This window comes from Passer montanus, unplaced genomic scaffold (assembly GCF_014805655.1).
Source record: "Passer montanus isolate IOZ18808 unplaced genomic scaffold, ASM1480565v1 scaffold53, whole genome shotgun sequence".
NCBI lineage: Eukaryota > Metazoa > Chordata > Aves > Passeriformes > Passeridae > Passer > Passer montanus.
The window spans coordinates 7,349,731-7,370,151 of NW_024370263.1; the positions used below are offsets into that span (position 1 = coordinate 7,349,731).

Sequence of the window (20,421 nt, forward strand, 5' to 3'; positions counted from 1 at the left end):
CCAGGATCCCCCTGGATCCGGGTGCCAGAGCTTGGACAGGTGACACAGAGCAGTCCTGACAGGAGAACAAAGTGCATTCCAGGAACACAGCCACATCTCATCAGCTGTGGGCTTGAAAGATGAAAACCACACTGAAACCGTGCACTCTGTGGGAAATGATCTCCTCTCTCTTCAAGGCAGAATGCAAACCAGATAAAGATAAAATACATGTACACAGGCAGGTATATAACTCATTATGTATGTATGTAAACATGAATATTGTACATGAATAATACACTTAAATGTTTTACATGGCTGGGTGTTTGTGTATCTAAAACTATACCATTTGTAGATCTAAAACTGCACAAAGATATTTATAAATATATTAGAAACCCCTTCCTGACAGAGTCCTGTCCTCCAGGATGCAGATTGAATTAGTTGCTACATCATGGTTTTAGATAAATAGGATCTGTGCTCAGGACCTTGATTGTGTGCCAGAAGATGCCTGGAACCAAGAGGGCAGATGAGCCCACACGCTCGTTTCAGCAGTGATTTCACAGAATGCCACAAAGCAACTATGAATACGTTTTGTTAAAACAATTACTGAGAAGTTCTAAAAAATAATGCTTCTGCTGCACTTCTGCTCATGAGCCATAAGGGGATCTTTGTCTTTCAGCATTACAGTGCTCAAGGAAAAGGGAAGAGATTCTGGTTTATGGTTCTGAGTCAGTCTTTTTCTTGCTAACATATGGCCCCATTTTTTCCTGGTTCTTTAAGCAAGTTGTAAACAGAAACGTTGATGCACATGGAGTTTGATTCATGGAGAGTTTAATTTGCCTAATATAAAAGACTCACACAGGTTATATAACATCATTAAATTATTTTTGTAGTTTGAGTAGTATCCTTTGAGGAAAGCACAACTCTTTCCCTGGGGTCCATTTATCACTGTTTGCTTCTAATTAGAAAACTGGAAGTGCAATATGCATGACTTACATTTCCAGTGTTGTCTTAGGGCTCATGCATCATCCTCGCTCTTCCTCAGGAACTTTTATTCATGTCCTAATTTTTTTAATCTTTTTTTTTTTTAAGGTTTCTGAGAGCTGTGACTCCATCTTCGTTAATGGCAAGGAGATGAAGAGCAAAGTGGACACCATTGTGAATTTCACCTACCAGCACTTCAGCACGCAGCTGGAGGTGACGGTCTGGGTTCCGCGGCTGCCGCTGCAGATCGAGATCTCTGACACCGAGCTCAGCCAGATCAAGGGCTGGAGGATCCCTGTCACCTCCAACAAAAGGTGTGTTCTCAGCACTGCCCCCTCCTCACACGCGCCCGGCTCTGCTTGTAGAGCACAGCCATTTAAAAATGAGCATTTAAGAACTGCCAACAGTGTTACAGGCTGCCTCAGCCTTCATCCAAACACCCAGCAATTTATCATTTATTCTGCAAATTATCATTTATCCTGATCTGTACACAAAGTCAGAGCTTTGCCTGGAGCGTTCATCAAGCCCACACAATCTCAGGACAGTGGATCACACATATCTGAGGAAAACGACCTGGGCCTCTCCCTGGTGCAACACAACAAAATTACACAACAAAATTCAGCACTGCCAGACCTCAGTTCCTTCTGCTGGGACAAATAACAGGGCCAGGGGAGGGTTCAGGTGTCACTGCCTTGGAGTAGGTGGCCCAGGTCTCTTCCAACCCCAACCCTCTGTGATTCCATGACTTTGGGGGGTTGTTCAGTCTGTGCAGACCTGGCTGCTGCACTACACAGCAGATCTGAATTCAGAAACAATTCCTACTGAAGACCATGTTCCACCAGGAAAAACTAGACAGGGAAGAAAGGAGGGCAGAGACAGTGGGGATTTTGAGCTCTGATCCCATCATTCCCTGCTGGAAATGCCTGTTCTGTACTGACCATCATTTGCAAGATGAAGAACTTCCAGGAACGCTGCTGTGTTGGTGGATTTCAGGTGAAATTGAAAAATATTAGTGGGGAAAAGGCGTGACACCAGCTCAGATTTATAACCCAGTGAAAAAGCCTTGCTGGCAGCAGCAAGGGGAGTGCTGAACACTGTGGCAGCTCCAGCTAAAGCCCTGCAGTGCCCAGGAGAACATCTCAGCTACTGAGGAGCCTGAAGAGCCCAGGCAGCAATGGAGAACTACCCAACACATCATAAGGGCACAAAACTAAGGGAATAGCACACAGTTTGCAGGGGAGTCAGATCATGAGCTCCAGGGAAGGGCAGTGACTGACCTCTTGACTATGTGGGTATTTTTTTGGCTATGACAGAAGAGGTGATGAGAATGTGGCACAAGAGAAGCTGCAGTGTTTGCTTCAGTGACAAAGGCAGGGAGAGCTGTGCTGGCTGAGGAATGAATGGATTTAAGCTGACTGCTTAAATCTTCAGTGAACTTCCCTCTCCTGCCTGTGCTGTGCCAGCCCGAGGCACAGACCCTGCTGAAAGCAGTGGGGTTTTGCTGAGCACACAGCTGCAGGATTAGGCTGGTGCTTATTGCAGGAGCAGACATCCAGCTTAGCAGTCGTGGGCATTCTCAAGTTAAACCCATTACAGGACGCTGGAAATTTCCTCCCTGGTGTCTCCTCCTGATTTATTTGGCCAGCTGAAATAAAGGGAATGGTCTGAGAGTCTGCTCTGCTTGCAAGCTGGCAGCTTTGCAGGGTTTGGGTGCAAAGCATTTGCTGCTGCTTGGATTGCACTGGAGCTGCTGGCCCACGTCCTGCAGGCATTTTCCAAAGTGGGGACACTGCCATCCCCTGGAAGGGCCGTGCCCATGTGAACAGCAGAGGTTTCCACGGGAAACAAATGAGCTCTCCTTTTATTGACCATTCATGTGGATTTTTTAACTTTGCTGGGCTATTCTGAATCAATAGTGCAGAGGCAGCATTAGTTGTGCTCACGCTGACATTTACTTTGCACATAAGGTTTTTACATTTCCTTTATTTTTAGATTTGGATGGTTTTTACCTGAGATTTAGTGGATTTTCGTTTTGGCTCTTTTTTATTATTATGACTTTTCTCTTTACTTTTTAATCTGCTTATACCTCGACCTCCTCTGTGTTTCCCAAAATCCTAAACATGGGGGAGTTTTTATGAGTTTTTAAGTGATAAGCTGAAGCACTCAAGACATTTGGACTGCAGTCAGGAGCTGTAGGTTTGAGAGTGAGCAGAGTGCTTTTATCTTTGCAAAAAGCCCAAATCCAAGCATTTCCCAGCAGGTGAGGCCAGAGCATTGTGTTGTTTCAATTTCACCTTCATGTGAGAGCCAATATTGGCAAGTTGCACGAGGTTTTTGATATCTGTCCTTGAAGGAAACTCAAGGATTCTTTCCAAAGTCCCTGAGAACAGGCTTAGGCAGCCTTAAACTTAGTCCAGAAATCGACTGAAACTGTGTCAGTGTTCTGGTCATGGCTGGATTGCATCTCACCACAAACAAAACAATTTTCCACTTTGCTGCTGTCCTGCAGGGTTGGTGTCCTCACACCACTGCTTGTGTTCTCAGCAGGAACTGAACACTGCTATAAAGTTATTCATCAGCATACAGCAGGTAAAACGATGGAATGTTTTATAGGAATTGTGCAGAGACACTTCACAACCTCCAGACTTTCTCTCATCTCCTCTGGCTGCCCCAGGGCCCCATTCCCACCCCCAGAGCGTGGCTGTGCTCACTGAGGGGCTGGGCCAGATGGCAAAGTAGAACTGGGTTTACAATAATCTCTTAAACGTGTTTATTGGTGCTGTTAACAAAAGAAACGTTTGTGCATCAGCATTGCTGTTCTTCTCCTGAATACAGCTGCTCTCCTTCAGACCTGAGAGAGTTTATGTGCCCCAGATCACATCTGTTCTTCCCAGGGATGGCTCTCGAGGCAATAAAATGTCTTGCTGCTCCCTGTAAACCCTGCCGTGTTTGAAACTGTAAAATACATGTGATTACAGACGTCTGCCTCTTTGCCTTCTTGAATGATTTCCACAAAGCCATGAAGAAAGCTGGGTCTTTACAAAACTTTTACAAACGCCCCCTGCACAGTTTGAACTGCGTTGGTTTTTAGCTGGTCTGAACTGCTGCAGGAGCAGGAACTTGTCAGAGAACAGAAAGGAAAAGACAGGCTGCTTTTATGCCAGAAACTGGAAAAAAACCCAATTAATCTCCCCTGTGTAAGAGCAGCAATACATTTTACCAGATCAGCCTGCAAATATATGGCAAATCTTTAATATTATCAGGAGGAGAACTTGGTCTCTGGTGGGTGCTGCTGCAGACAGGAGGAGCCTCCCTGGGCAGGTGAAATTCAGCTCCCCCATCATCTCCTGGGTGGTGCAGGGAAAGTGGTGCCTGAGCCCCGGGCTGCACAAACCCCCAGCCTCAGCAAACACTAGGTGTATATTTAAATTAAAATCAAATATTAGAGAGTAGGAGAGGTCCAGGCAGACTCTGCTAGTCTAACAAGAACATTTATTTCTATTCCTCATGCATCTGCAAAATAATTACCTTCTTCTTGAGGTTCCTGCACCAGCTCTGTGCACACATATTTACATGGCTTGAGTGGCTTCAGCTTGCATTAATAGGAATTGCATGGCTAAAGGCTCTCAGAACAAGCTGGAAATTTAATTTCAGTAAATATTTGCGGCTGGGATAGGACATTGTTTTCAGGAGGCTCCCAACACCACCAGCACAGGCTTCACTTCAGGCAGAGTTTGTTGAGCTCTGCTTTGGTCCTGTCCAGTTCTGGAGACAAAAGCAGGAAAGCTAGCCTGGGTTAAAAGCAGGACAAAAGGAACTGCTTCAGTGCAACCCTCAGTGAGTGCTGCCACTCAGAAGGAAGGCTGTACTTTAAGGGAAATAAAGTGATGCTGGATTCAAACCGTTCCATTGGTGGGTACAGCATCTGCACTAAGCTGGAACACGCTGTAAATTTGCTCCTTTAGTTAATTGACTTTAATGTCCTTTGGAGATAAGGCCTTGCAGATTTTTGTTAATAGGTAGGCTGTATTTTCAAGATCTGTGAAAGTACCAAATTACATTTCTTCTTGAACTGTGAGTAGAGTTATGTGCAGCTTGTTTCTGTAGCTTCCACTAAATCAGCTTCTAGTGGTTTGTAATTTGTATCTGAGAGAGATTTCTTTTTTCAATTAGGGGTGTTGCAAATGTTTTTTAAATATACGACTCTTTGTAATGAGTATTTCAAATCCAAACCCAGCAAAACTGATTTCTTTAGCATTGGGTTTTTTTTTTAAAACAGAAAATTAGCATCTGGCCCAAGAATGTGATGCCTGGTTGGAGAGGGGTGCAGATTAAAAGAGACACACTTCAACTGCTCAGAGACAAGGTCTGTAATGTGCAGTTGACAGATCACTGATTAGATCAGTGCTCGCAGGCACCCTTGGAACAGCCTGCTGCTTTAACTCAGCTCCCTGGCACAGCCTTTCTCTCTGTGAAATGTAAATTAAATGTAATTCTGGCAACCTTGGCTCGCTCCAGAAAAGCAAAAAACCTTCCAAGCAAGTTTGCCAAGCAGCAAGAAATAAAGAAATAGGGTAAGGAGGACTCAGAGAGATTTTCAGAGATGACCAAGGGAAAAAAGCACAATATGCAGCAATAGCTTATACTCACCAGAACTTGTCTTGAGCAGAAAATGAGCTCCCTGCTTAATGAAGGATTTTAAGCTTACTGAAAACACTTTAATGAGGAGTTTAAAGGGAACTGTGCAATTCACTGGATCTCAAACATTTTGTTGCACGCATGGAGACGAAACAGACTTACTGCCTAAATATTGATTTTGTGGCTTTAAAGTGGAAAAATTATATCCTTTGTTCAGAAAAATAACCAGAAAGAACTTGAGTTGAGACCAGGCAAAGCATTCTTGCAAAGCTTGTACTGGAAATGCAGACACCTCCCTCTCCTCTGCCCTGACAAAGAACGTGCCTTGCTCATCCTGGGCTCTGGAGAGGCTTTTCTGATGCTCCACATTTGTCTGCCACAGAAAACACGTTTCTGAGGAGAAGTACATCAACATCTCTAAGTGTTTTCATGCTGAAATGGAGCCGTGCATTTAAGACACCCCAAGGAATGGGCTGGACTTGAATCATGGTTTTGTTGTGGTAAATACTGGCTGCCCACATGGTCCTGGTCCTGGAAATAAGGACAGGAGTGCTCCCTCTGTGCCCTGAGCAACAGTCCTTCCCTCTGCTCATTCCACAGCTCGTATTTATGAGCTGGAGCTGAAAAAGAATTCCCTCCAGTTGTTTTGAATAGATTTCCTCTTGGACAATCCAGCAGTGCAAAGTTTTAAACAGCGAAAGTAGAAATAAACAAGGACATAAATAAAGATAACAGCAACCCATTGGATCTGAATAAAACATCGACTCACAGAATTGTTTGGGTTGAAAGAGACCTTAAAGATTATCTTGTTCCACCCCCTGCCCCGGGCAGGGACAAGCAGGAGCAGACAGGGAGTTGTGGAAATGATGCTGGCGTGGATGTTGAATATGTGAACATCTCCTGCCAGCCACACAGCACTGGCTCAGGGTCTCTTTTCCCATAACAAGGCTGGTTCCCATCAGCTCTGTGCTCTTGTGCCCCAAATCCCATAAATACTCCTCACCTGAGCAGCTTTTGCACATTTTTCTCCAGTTCTGCACAGGCACTAATGTTGCTGTCTGTATTATTAAGAGAGGGTCAAACCCCAAAATCTCAGAGCTGAGCTTGGTCCTGCCAAAGCCTGAGATTGTTCAGAGCTGGGTTACGGCTTAGCTGGGCTGGAGAGGGTCAGAACACGGGAATAAATTGAAATTGAAATTGGGAGCATGAAGGAGTTCATGAATTCCTTACAGCATGGATGGATGTGGACCACAGAATGAACATTCCCTTTCTAGAACTTTCTTCGTGGCTGTTTTGCCAACTGTGAGCTGACTTCAGACTGACACCAGTGCTGGGAAGGAGAGAACAACTGAAAAGTTTCCCTGAAATACCCAGCTAGTCAAACATTGCAAGAATAATTTATTTGGGAAATATAAATCCTATTTTTGTAGCCTTTCCCCTAACAATTCCACTGTTACTCAATGATGTTTCACTCAGCAAGTAATGATGGACACTTGTTTTACACACACAAAACCAAAAGGCAGCACAGACCATTTACTTGAGGCTGAATATAAATATTCAGCTAACAAGTGATGCATTGAAAATGTATTTCCAGTGGATGAGGTTCTGTAACACTGGGACTTTCAGTCATTTTGAAGAGCACAAGGGTTTTTCTTAGATATGTTTTCAGCTTACTGGCTGCCAACTTTGTCATAAAACAATTTATAACAAAAGCAATTCTGTTTTATAATAGTTTTTCATAGCTGCTATTTCAAAGGAGGAGATAAAGGGACACAGTAACCACAAAACTACCTCCTGCAATACTTTGAAAAATGAGAGACTTATCCTGTATTTCCCACCCTTGATATAGAGGTGGCTTCAGGCTCAATAAATACAAGAGGGAGGGAAATGATTTCTGAGCAATGAATCCACAGCATGGGGGCATAATGAGTAAAAGTGTGACCACCTACTGCTTAATACCTGACTTGGAAGAGATAAGAGGATCCATGTGTTTGTGCCAGGCAATGAACAAGAGAAAAAATATATAAAATATTAATATTGGTGGTCAACTGGGTCTTAAGCAGACAAAAAACTCTGTGAGGTGTGGCAGCAGTGCTATCGTGTACAAATCACTGTGGTTCCTTCTCTGAGCTCTGGGGAGAGCTGTTTGATTTCACAGGTGCTGTTGTGAAAGGGGGGCAGATAGAAGATGGTGAAGGAAGTGTGTCTGATGCTGCAGGTGCACTCTGAGTAACCCTGCCCTGAGGGGGAGCCCAAAGCCCTGGTTTGGGGTTTGGAGCCCCTGAGTGCAAGGTGACACTGCAGGGTGCAGCCAGGGGATGGAGGGAGCACGGCAGGGCTGGCAGCAGCTGGCTGCTCTGCTGAGGCAGAGCTGTTCCAGATGGCAAGGGCAGAGCTCAAAATACAAATGTGAAAAGATGATAAAACTCCTTCTCCCACCCGATGGGCTGCCACAGGGCTTTGCTCACAGCTGCCCCCTCCTCAGCTTTCCCCTCTGCTTTCCTGAGCCCTCTGCTGCCTGGAGAAGGGGCAGTGGCCCCACTGGGACCCCAGCAATGAAAACCCATTTTCAGTTCACTGGGAGGTCCCACTCTAACAAAGGGCTCACTGGAGGAAGCGACAGCAGCTTTTGAATTGCACAGCTCCAGAAAGCTGCACAAACACCCAGCCAGGATTTAACCTGCCCATCCAAACCCTGATCTGGCTCAGCAGCAGGTGCTGACATCAACACTGGTGACAGTGAGTGTGCTGGTGTGGGTTTTTTCCTTTCAGGATGGGACTGTTGGGAGAGGCTCTTTGAGCTTTTACTGTAGTATCACTCATTATATGGTTGAGACAATGGAAGATGGTAGCAGCTCACGTTTTGTTAACAGCAGCTAAAGATTTTTTTTGTTACATTTGGAAAACTTTCTAGCCAATAGCACATTGCCAAAGCTTCCAGACAGCTGCTCTAGCCAGTCACTAAAAGCACACCTACCCCTGCTGCACACAATGCTGGCTTGTCTGCTTTCTATAACAATACACAATACTTCATTATTAAGCTTAAAACCTTTGCTGTCTTGTTAAGCATATTTTTCTGCAGTCTGTCTTAGCCAAGCTATTGTTTTATGTCCGTGCTGTAACTTTTTCTACCTTCAGGCTTTGCAGCTGCAGCTAGCTCTGAGTTTCTCTGCTCTTCCCGTTTCTAAGGCTTTTCCAGCTTGGTGGAAATCACCTTACCTTCACCATCTCCCTCCAAGGAGGTGCAGCTGGGGCTCTGCAGGCTCCAGGCTAACCAAGCTGGCTGTGTTCACAGGCCCACGCGGGACAGCGAGGACGAGGAGGACGACGAGAAGAAAGGCAAAGGCTGCACCCTGCAGTACCAGCACGCCTTGGTCAGGGTCCTGACCCAGTTTGTGGCCGAGTCCCCGGAGCTGGGAGGCCACCTGACCTACCTGCTGGGCTCGGAGTGGCAGTTTGACATCACGGACCTGGTGGCTGACTTCATGAAGGTGGAGGAGCCCAAGGTGGCCAAGCTGCAGGAGGGCCGGGTGCTGGCTGGGCGTGAGCAAGGCATCACCACCGTGCAGGTACAGCCCACACAGGGCTCAGGGCTGCTGTGGAAAATTCACTGATCTCGGGGGAAAAATTAAAAATAAAAAAAATAAGGTGAAAAAAATGGGCGTGCTAAACAGAAAAGGAAGTTTGAATGGGTTTTCATTGTGGCTGTTTGTCACGTCCATAAAATGCCCCTAGGTGAAGCTTTTGTAGGGATTTGTCCATCTTAGTGTGACTGGAGCACAGGGAGATTTCCCTGGCTGGGGAAGGAGGTGACACGAGGCACACAGCCAGCTCCTTTTGGCTTCAGTGGGACCTTATGAGCATAACTGTGGGGAAATTGTACCAAATCTCTACAGGCACCTTCATATGCTTGAACATATTTGAAAAATTAGTCCTGTTATGTTCACAAAACCTATCACAGCCATGGACACAAAGATTATCTTCAGATGCCTTTTGGAGTGTTCATGTTCCCCACCTAACCTCTGTACAAATTCAAAATAAAGGAGTAGAAGCACTGGGGCTCTTCTCAGGGGCTGCAAACCCCTCAATGTCCTGGTCACACTCTGGAGTCAACCCAGGGATTTTAGGGCTCAGCTCCCTCAACCTGAAATAAATGGGATACAGAGGTCAAGGGATTTCTGGCCTAAAAATGTCTCTTTCTCTCCAGTGACTCTAAAAGAGCAGGAAGCTCCAGTGCAGGAGCTGTGCTGCAGGTTTCTCATGTCGGATTAGACAAATCACACCTCAACTATTTTGGGCTCAAAGCAGCTGTTTCTGTCACCAGGATAAGGATGAGTCTCCTTCTGAGCATGCTGGAAACAAGGTCTTGGAGCAACTGGCAGGAGTGTTTTGGCATTGAAAAATGCAGGCAGGCACCCAGTGGGATTTCCAAAGTTCTTTTGCAAGTCTCACTTCCATTTCAGTCAGGTCCTCTGTCCCTAGAAAGGCAGCAGGCCAAGTTCCCATCAGCCAGGCTTTGAGCACTCATTTATCCCCTCCCTGAGTTTCAGTGTTAATCAGGGTCTTACACTCTGTCCTGTGCTGCCCTGCATTAACAGGGAGTTTTATAGACCCCACGAAAATTACTTTTTTGAAAAAACCCAACATATCCATTTAATTTATTCTATATTATATATATATTGTCGAGAGCAAGCTGCAATTTTGAAGTGATTTGTTGTTTATTAAATTATTTTTTTAGAAGCAGCAAATGAGTGTAATGTCTTGGAGGAAACATCAGCTCTGGCTTAGACATGGACGTGACAAACCCAGATTAATCTGGTGTGCTGGTTGGAGGCCAGCCTTGCTTTGAAATACCTCGTTGCTGTTTCATGCAGGCTGTTTGCTCTCTCCTCCCAGGTTCTGTCCCCTCTCTCGGATTCCATCCTGGCAGAGAAGACAGTGATAGTTCTGGATGAGAGGGTGACCATCTCTGACCTGGGCGTGCAGCTGGTGTCAGGGCTGTCTGTGTCCTTCCAGAGCAGCAAAGGAAACAAGAGAGCCATCCTTGCCACCACCTCTGCCCACGACATCCTGCGCACTCCCAAGCAGGTACGCTCCAAAAGAGGCACCACGTTGGTTTCAGTTCCCTCTGCTTTGGCAGAGGAATTTGCTGTCCATTTTAGGCAGCAGATACAATGATTTTATGCTTTTCACAGCAGTCACTTCTCGTGGTAAAGGCTGTTCATCTCCTGAGCCCTGCACAGGGACCACTGCGCTCCCCAGGGCTGCTCTGGGGAGCTCACAGACGAGTCTGGGAGTGCACAGTGCCAAACACACGTGGACGTGCCACAAAAACTCCTTTTCTGTGGGGAAATGCAGCCTAGCTGTGCAAGCAGGGCTGGGAATGCCAGTCCTTAATTGTCTCTCAAAGTCAGCTCAGCCAAAACGACCTCTGGCTGCAGGTGCAGAAGTTTCCATGACCTGAACTGCTGAAAACTGATGAGTTTGTGCTTACTTTGAACCATATAATCTGGGGAATTAAACATCTTTTAATGAGACCACAGAACAAATTCTTTATGTGGTTTTTTTTATAGATTTCATAGAGCTGAGGTTCTACCTCAGTGCAGAAAGTGTAACTATATTTTTTGCACTAGCAATTCACAGTAAGAAGACAAATTGGCTTGGTCAAAACCTAAAAATGGTGTTTTTTATGAGCGTTTCTATAGTTCCCAGGAAAGACCACAATCCCTTTTGCATATTGCAAGTCCTGCATATTTGAAAGCATGACAGAAGATATAAAGTGCTGCACTGAGGTGTGTTCTCCTCCCAGTTTGTTCCATGGGCTGGATGGGCTCTCTGGCCTGACACATTCCAGCCCTGCTCATTGTATTACATGAGGCCCTGGAACTGCAGCATTAGAGACTCCCCATTATGGGTCCTTTACAAACCTAATTGACTGTAACGTTGGAAATATTATTTTCATCATAAGGCTCTGGCATTCAAAAGAGGCTTCTCACTTCAGACTGAGAAAAAAGTCAATTGTTTTTTTCAGCACTTTTATTAAATTTACATGAGTGTTTCTTTGATGGTTCCTGAAGGTGAGGTAAATGCCTCAGTGGTCTAGAGAACACAAGCCTGCAAGAAAATGAGAAGCACAGTAGACATTTCCATTTTCTTTAAAAAAACAAAATAAAAAGGATCCCCAAAGTTAAACTCTGTATTCTTTTTCAGACTTTAACAACAGACTGTCTGATTTGTGCTCTCTCTATCCTATTTTTCCCCATCAGGAAGCTGTGGTGAGTGCTTGGGTTTTGTTCAGCGACGGGGCCGTGACGCCCTTGGACATCTACGACTCCAAGGACTTCTCCATGTCCATCAGCTCCCTGGATGAGATGGTGGTGTCCTCACACCAGAGCCTTCAGTCCCTCTGGCCCGTGGTGGTGGCGGAAGGGGACGGGCAGGGGCCCCTGATTAAAATTGAGATGGTGATCAGCGAGCCCTGCCAGAAGACCAAGCGCAAGAGCGTCCTGGCCGTGGGGAAAGGAAACGTCAAAGTGAAGTTTGGCCAGAAGGATTTGGACCAAAAGGGGAGCAGCAACGACATCGACGACCTGGAGAAAGATTTTAAAAGCCATGCAAGCAATGCTATAGAGAAAGCTGCAGAACAAGAGAGGACAGCACAAGACTGGTCCAAAAACCACGAGGACGTGTCCGGTCCTGAGGACAACGCAAACAAAAGCACAACTTTCATCTCTCCCATTGATCAGGAGTCCCTGGAGGATGGCCAGCTTCAAAACAGCCCAACTGCCTTCACAGGTTTCCCTGCCCAAGTAGAAATACCAGGAGAAAGCAATCCCAGTGATCTCTCATTGACTTCCAGAGGATTGACAGACCTGGAGATCGGCATGTACGCGCTGCTCTGTGTTTTCTGCTTAGCAATCCTGGTGTTTCTGATTAACTGCGTGGCATTTGCTTGGAAGTACAGGCACAAAAGGTTTGCTGTGAGTGAGCAAGGCAACATCCCCCATTCCCATGACTGGGTCTGGCTTGGAAATGAGGTGGAGCTCCTGGAAAACCCAGTGGACATTTCGCTCCCGTCAGAGGAGTGCACTACCATGATTGACAGAGGGATGCAGTTTGAAGAAAGCAACTTTCTCCTTAATGGGAGTTCTCAGAAGACTCTTCATAATCATATCCTCAGATCTTCTGAGTACCTTTGTGAAAAAGAAGTTAAAAGTGAACCTATAAATCCTTCTGGGCCAAAGCAGAAGCGAGTAAAGTTCACTTCATATACAACAATCCTGCCAGAGGATGGAGGCCCCTACACCAACTCAATTCTATTTGACAGTGATGATAATATTAAATGGGTATGCCAAGATATGAATCTTGGTGACTCCAAGGAACTTAGGGACTATATGGAAAGACTGCAAGACAATATGTAAAACTACTTTCTTATGTTTGTAATCACCTTTATGCCTTCTGTTTATGGATGGTGGAGCAGTCAGCCCAGTCAGCAATAGGAACAAGACAGCCCAACCCTGGAGGTACTGAGATGATAACCTGATGGCAGAGAGCAGGTCCAGGAGGCTGGCTGAGTTAATCCTGTTTCACCACAAACCAGGATGTGCCCCTAAAACAGCTCCCTGTAGGTGTTGGAGGTGTCACACTCGATGGCTGTTTCTGTGTACTGCCTGGTACTAGCAAAATGCTAATCCAACCACGCTCAGACTCAGAGGAGACTTCATTTGTTTGTCATCTCTCACGAGAAATGGTCAATCAGAAAAGAAAGGGATGTTTGTTTGCATTGATTTTTTCTAGTCGTCGTCCTTTGTAAAGCACAGTGGACATTTCTTGCTCACAGCCTGAGAGGAGGCTCACGGAAAAGGGATTGGAATGAATCTCATTTTATTGCCTATGTGCAATGCAGCCAAGTAGTCTTATTATTTTTTACAGATATAAAAAACCCCATGTGGTTAATTTCTTCTTATATTGTTTGTGAATTTTATTTGACTTAGGGAACATTAAATATTTTCTTTGAAGGGGTTTGGGTTTTTTTTGGTTGGTACCAAAGTGTAGTACAGTAATATTTATAATAATTTGAGTTTTTTTATTCATCTGCTTCAGCCCCCAGAGATACCTCCTTCATCACTGATTATCTTCCTCCTTTCCATATGGGTCGTTAGTATTTGAAACATAGAAAGGAATTAGAACTCTTACTGGGAAAGGGTTGTGTCTTCTTACAGGGAACTGTAAATATAATAATAAACCCTGGAAAATAAAAATCAAGGAGTAGCCCCGGGTTCACTCTTGTCATTGCGAATATGAAAAAATAACCTGTTAAAAAAACCCCCAGCATGTACTTCAGAGGGAAATGCTTTGCTGAAACAATAGCTTGGCTGACAATACATGTTATTACCTGAGTGGGAAAGTCAAACGTGGTGGTGGAATGCATCAAGTAGGAAGGAGAATTTCCTAGGAAATAAGCAAAGCTTGGAGTCACTGTTTCTGTGCTCATGAATCCATGGGTGGTGGAGTTCAGCAGGCCAGAGCAGCTCATGCTCAACAGCCCCAGAGCTTGCCTAAAACATCCCTGGCCATGAAGCCGTTAGGGAGAAAAACTTTACACCATGTTTCATTAACAAGGGAAGAGAAGACACATTGGCACTGCAGCCACACAAGGGACTGTCCAATTTTATCAAGGAAAACATGCTGGGAGTTCAAAGCTGCCATTTCATATGCATCACATCTATGTTTTTACTGAAGGGTGACTGAGATAAGTTGAAAATTACAGTTAGGAAAAACCTGAATCTACAGAATTCTTAAAACCCCAGTAAAGCACATATTCTTGTGATGGATCCTGTGCAATAACCACAAGAGCCAAACTACAACTGCCTTACATGCTGGAGTTCCCATCCTTTAGGTAGATCAAAACAAGATTTGAATTTACATATAAACCAGAAAATTGTGGGAAATTCTGTATTTGGGTCCTAATTCACAACTGTGAACACATTTAATGTAACTGCTGCAAAATACAGGAATTTTAACATTGAGACTAGAAGTGAGGACACCAGGCTTATATAAGTGATTAGAGACTTGCTTTTGCTGGCACTGAACTGCACAGGGAGGAGATGACATCTGTTAAAATCTAATTTTGAGGAGAGAAAATAATAGAGCACAGATATGCTTCTGTTTCATAAGGGATGCAGCACTTGTGCGTCAGATGAAGTCTTGGGTTGTTTAACAAATGTTCTCTCCCCTTTCAATGATCCAGGAAATAAGGAAAGATGAATTCCTACAATGATCCTTATCACTAACAACATAAAAACCCCTTTTTGGAATTTAACTTTTCTTTCCAATGCATTATTTTGCATTTGGCCTAAACAGAGAGCAGGGAAAAAACCCCAAAACAACCAAACCTATTTACTGTTGTTTGTACAATATACTGACCCAAACTGACCACAAATTGATTGAGTCTTGGAATCAGAGGAGCCAGGCTCTGCTGGCAGGTGCAGAGGGCAGAGAGCCCAAAGAGGAAACCCCTCTGTGAGCCAGCAGGGCCGTGGCCTCAGAGAGAGCACGGAGCTGTTTCCTGATGGAAACCTTTCCTTGACTCCCACTGAGGCTCCATTTCCTCATGGGAGCCTTTCCTTCCACTTCTGTGAGGCTCCTCATGGGAACCTTTCCTTCCAGCCCTGCTTTGGGCTCCATTTCCCCATGGAAACCTTTCCTTCCACTCATGCTTTGGGTTCCATTTCCCCATGGAAACCTTTCCTTCCACTCATGCTTTGGGTTCCATTTCCCCATGGAAACCTTTCCTTCCACTTCTGTGAGGCTCCTCATGGGAACCTTTCCTTCCTCTCCCACGGAGCTTCTCATGGAAACCTTTCCTTCCAGCCCTGCTTTGGGTTCGATTTCCTCATAGGAACCTTTCCTTCCAGCCCTGCTGAGGTTCCATTTCCTTCCAGCCTTTCCTTCCACTCATGCTTTGGGCTCCATTTCCCCATGGGAACCTTTCCTTCCACTTCTGTGAGACTTCTCATGGAAACCTTTCTTTCCAGCCCTGCTTTGGGCTCCATCTCCTCATGGAACCATTTCCTTCCATCCCTGCTGAGGCTGCAGCAGCTCTGCAGGCTCCCTGCTCCTGCCCCTGCCCATGTCCCTGCTCCTGTCCCTGCTCCTGTCCCTGCCTGTGTCCCCAGGGCCACCAGGAACCCCTCTGGCCCCTCCAGCACTTCTTGGTGCTCCTGGGGTCTGGCTGAGCCCAAACCCACTGGGGGTGAGGTCCCAGCGTGGCCTGAGGGTCCTCAGGGAGGTTTGGGGTGGCTCAGTGGCTGATTTTGGGCTGGCTTTAGGGCCACAGAGGTGGCTAAATGACAATTCCTGCCCATCAGGAAGGAGCACAGCTGTTACTGGGAGCCACTTAAACAGTGGAACTGGGGACGGCTGTCCACAAAAAACCCAATCCTCAAATATTGCAATGAGGGTAAAAAAGAAAGATCTGTAGGTTCATAAATTTTCTTTTTCTTTTCCATCACATGTCATCACATGAAAGCTCTTACATGGAAAATGGCAATACAACCGTGGAAAAAAAGCAATACAAAAAAGGAGAAAAGAAGTGGGAAGAGAGAACTCTCTATTTTCAGTAAAACTGGGATAACACCAATAAAGTGGAGTTATTCTGGATTTATCCTGGTTTGACCATTTATGCTACTTTTAAGATGAAAATATATTCAACATGAATATATCTGATGCAAAATCATTCTGAGTTGATCAGTTCCTTTTGAATTATCTCAACTTTTAATTTCAAAATTATGGCATACTCTGTAAATTTAAGCAAATTCAATTTTAAATTATTTTAAACACCTCCTCCCTCCAAATTTCCCATTCACCTAAATATCTTTCAGTGATGCTGTTAAATACAATATTTTATTCATGGAATATATAATATTCCACTTTGCTGTTAACTGAACAGCATTTACACATTGATGAAAGAGTCTCTGCTTTTGAGAGAACAAAGCAATGCTGGCCAAGTGATCAAAAGGCACAAAATGTATGTATGTAAGTAGGTATGTATGCAGGAAAGTAGAATTGTCTGAAAATAGGAGCTGCACCGTCAGATTAATTAGAATTGTGCTTCAGTGGGTGCCTAGGGAAGCAACACCTGGAATTCCATCCCAAACCAACTCCAGCTCTGACTCTGGAGGGTGCAGAGGGGGCTCTGGGGGCTCTGCTGCCCTCGGGGAGTGCTGAGAACATCCCAGGGAGAGCCCCGGGGCACCCCGTGGGCAGAGGGGCACCAGTGGCACACGGGCAGCTGCAAACCTAAAACCAGAGCTGGTGCCAGCCCCCAGCCCTGCCAGGCACAGGGACAGCAGGGACAGGAGGGGCAGCAGAGCCCGGGCGTGCACAGGACAGAAAAGGGAGAGCTGCAAGTTCCCATGGGCAGAACCTTTTGTTCCATTCACCCCACAGTGCCCAGCTGGGGCTCCCTGTGTCCCTTTCTCACCCCTTAGGGACCCCTTAGGGACCCTGTCCCACTCCTGGGGCTCCCTGTGCCCCCTCCCCACCCTTAGGGACCCTGCCCCGACTCTTGGGGCTCCCTGTGCCCCTTCTCCACCCTTAGGGACCCTTTAGGGACCCTGCCCCACTCTCCCCCCACTGTTCAACACCCCCACGTTCATGTCTGGAGCTGCTGGTCCTTAACTCATCTTGGGGAATGTACAAGAAGACCTTACAGCCATAGACAGTGCAAAGAGTCCATTTGAGAAGGGAGAAACCCTCATCTTGCAAGGTGGGGTTAAACCCCCAGGAAGGAAATGCAGATTTTTTCCTAGCAGATGTGCTCTTCTATGGAATCTAAATCATGTGCACTACATTGAAATACACGAGAGTGTATTGTGAAATGCATACATTAATTGCTGAATTATAACACTGGATATGTATATACATCACACCCCAGATATTTATACAATATAATAAGTCTTAGATGTATAACATAATGAATTCTGTACAAAATAAACTGTAAGTTAAGACAATGAAACAGAACTTTTATATCTGTGTAATTTGTATGCTGATTAAGTTATTCAAGCTTCAGTTTTCATCTTTTAATGTGCCCTTTAAAAAATACTTATTTTCTATAGGCAGATGTCTGAAATAAAGACTTGAGTCTTCAGAAGAGAAGCAAATGAAAGACTGAAAGAAACAGATTTTGCTGGAGAAATAAAAATAATGTTCATGTGGTTGTTTTTTTTTTAACCCTTTGGTGTTGGTGCTGGCCAGGGTGAGCTGCTGGCCGGGCTGAGGGTGACGTGTCCCTGCCAGGGAGCAGGAGCCAGCAGCGTGGAGTTCTCGTGGGTCCCCTTCCTCAGGGCAGCACAAACCCTGCACTGCACAGCCGGGGTTTGCTCCCTGCTGCAGCCCTGTCCTCCCTCCCCTGCAGCAGGAGGGGAGAGCGAACACCCCACAGAACACGTGCAGATTTACAGGGAAAGGCACAAACCAAACCCGGCCCCTGAGCTCTCCAGTGGGACCACCACAGGTGACAAACTCTGAATTCTCTGCAGAGAATTCTCTGACTCCAAGAGCACCAAAATTCTCAAGTGACCACTGACCTCCTCACAGAGCTGCAAGAGAGCATCTTGCTAATGCTAAAAAAGGGAATTTGAGCCTCAGCTTTTTCTCCAGGTGTTGGAAATTCTGGCAGAGCCAGGAACCCACAGTTGCCATGCTAGTTCAGGAGCTGGGCCTCCTGCAGGCTCTGGGAATCAGCCCCAGGAGGTGCCTCCTGCATCCTCCTGCATGTTCCTGCATCCCCCTGCCTCCTCCTACATCCTCCTGCATCCTCCTGCATCCTCCTGCATCCCCCTGCATCCTCCTGCATCCCCCTGCATCCCCCTGCATCCCCCTGCATTCCCCTGCCTCCTCCTGCATCCCCCTGCATCCCCCTGCATCCCCCTGCATTCCCCTGCCTCCTCCTGCAGGCCCACACCTGGACCTGCCTGTCCCAAAGCCAAGGGCTGCCTCTGCACTAATGGGAGCAATTTAACATCACCTGCATGATTTAATGAGCGCTGCTATAATTGCTAATGTGTTGAAATGTGGTTTTGTATGAAGTCAATTGGACAAATGGATTGACAAGTGTGATTTAGGAAGTGCCTCAGAGAAGCAGTTCTGTGCTTTGGGCACAGACTCCACTCGGTCCCCCTTGGTGTTCTGAACCCTGAAACAAGAAATGTTTTTTATAAATGACACTTTTTGTGTCCTGGCAGTGCTGTTGTCCCTGTTTGGCCATTACTGGGACACCCATCCCTTCAGCAGCATCTGAGGGCTGCCAGTGCCTTTACTCACACCCAGAGACCAAAAATCTTTCCCAGAAAAGATCAGAGACCTTTCACAGGAAAGCAGGCTTTAGTTCTGTTTTATCCACGCACAAACACGTGCACACACACACTGAACTGCCCCAAACACCTGACCAATACCTGTGGCACTGCAAATAGTTCCCTGCATTCATCTGGGAAAGAAACAGCCCAACAATTACAGCTGGGTTTTGTCTTCCAAAAAAAGGAGCCCTGAGGATGTGGCAGGCAGGAGACTGCAGAGTGGTGTTTGTCACAAATTAAACAGATCCTGGAGGCTCTCTCAGCTGAAACTGCCACTGGCCTTGCTAGGAGCTGGACTGGGACAGGAGCAGGGGCAGACAGGCACAGGGGTCTGGCTCCTGGAGGCTGGAAAATGAAACACAGCCCCAGCCTTGGCTGTGTTCTAGGGTCCCAGGATGAGGGAAGAGAGGAGACTCTTCATGTTTCAGAAGGCTGATTCATTATAATATTACATTAATTATATTATATTATATTATATTATATTATATTCTGAAAATATACTAAAAGAATAGAGATAAAATATCCATCAGAAGGCTGGAAAGAAAAAGCAAGGAATGAATAACAAAATCCTGTGACTGCTCACAGGCTGTGATTGGTCACCAAGTGAGAACAATCCACACGGACCAATGGAAGATGCTCCTGTTGCATTCCACAGCAGCAGATATTATTGTTTACATTTCTTTCCTGAGGCTCCTCAGCTCCTCAGGAGAAAATCCTATAGAAAGGATTTTCCATAAAATACCATGGTGACCCCAGGCCTGCAGCTGCTGCCAGAGCTGCTGTGCCTGGGACACTGCAGGGCCAGGGAGAAAAATCAGCAGTTCTGCCCCCTCTCCATGCTGCCCGTGCAGCAGAACTCTGCATTCCTTCTCCTTCCCGTTCCAGGGATCCACTTGGGCAGTTTCTGCAGGGCTGGTCACTCAGGGAATAGAATTGAGCTGTCTTGTTGAGAGAGGCAGCTGGCTTAAGAAATGAAAGCAAAGTGGGTGATGCTTTGAGACCTGTTCTGAAGCTCTCAGAGGGCATCATGCTTCCAAAGCCATATGCATCAGCATCAGGATTTCTAACCCAATGCAGATGAAGGCTTGTCTCGTTCCTTCTGGTAATCTTGAGTGAGTCTGTTTTAAAAACAATGGGATCTGATGATACAAAAACCAAATAAGCAGCTTAGGATTTAGTGGAAATGAAGAATGGATATTTTTAATCCTCCAATTTAAACCTGTGGTAGGCAGAGCAGAAGACACTCTTCATACCATGGAATTCTCTGTAGGAATTTTTTTTTTAATCAGTAGGGTTTTAAAATGAAAAGTCCTCAGCCATTTGGACAAAGACTGACGGCACTGAGTGCTCCACAGAAAACAAAACCCAGGGACACAACACACACACACCCCCACTCCCACGGTGTTATTTCAGTGTCCTGAAGGTCCCTGTGTGTGACACAGAACCAGCAGAACAGCCAGGCTTC

The 20,421-nt window shown here is 45.8% G+C and overlaps 1 protein-coding gene across 1 annotated transcript in view; it reads left to right on the forward strand.

Annotated features, from left to right (window-relative positions):
• The window catches only part of TMEM132B (transmembrane protein 132B), a 214,967-nt gene extending 198,912 nt beyond the window's left edge, over window positions 1–16,055 (forward strand). Inside the window, exons 6-9 of the mRNA XM_039724875.1 lie at window positions 1,069–1,274; window positions 8,894–9,167; window positions 10,495–10,686; window positions 11,865–16,055. Coding sequence (XP_039580809.1) covers window positions 1,069–1,274; window positions 8,894–9,167; window positions 10,495–10,686; window positions 11,865–13,019 — 1,827 coding nt within the window. The 3' untranslated portion in view covers window positions 13,020–16,055. The remainder of the gene's footprint in view (window positions 1–1,068; window positions 1,275–8,893; window positions 9,168–10,494; window positions 10,687–11,864) is intronic.
• Window positions 16,056–20,421: the final 4,366 nt, after the last annotated feature.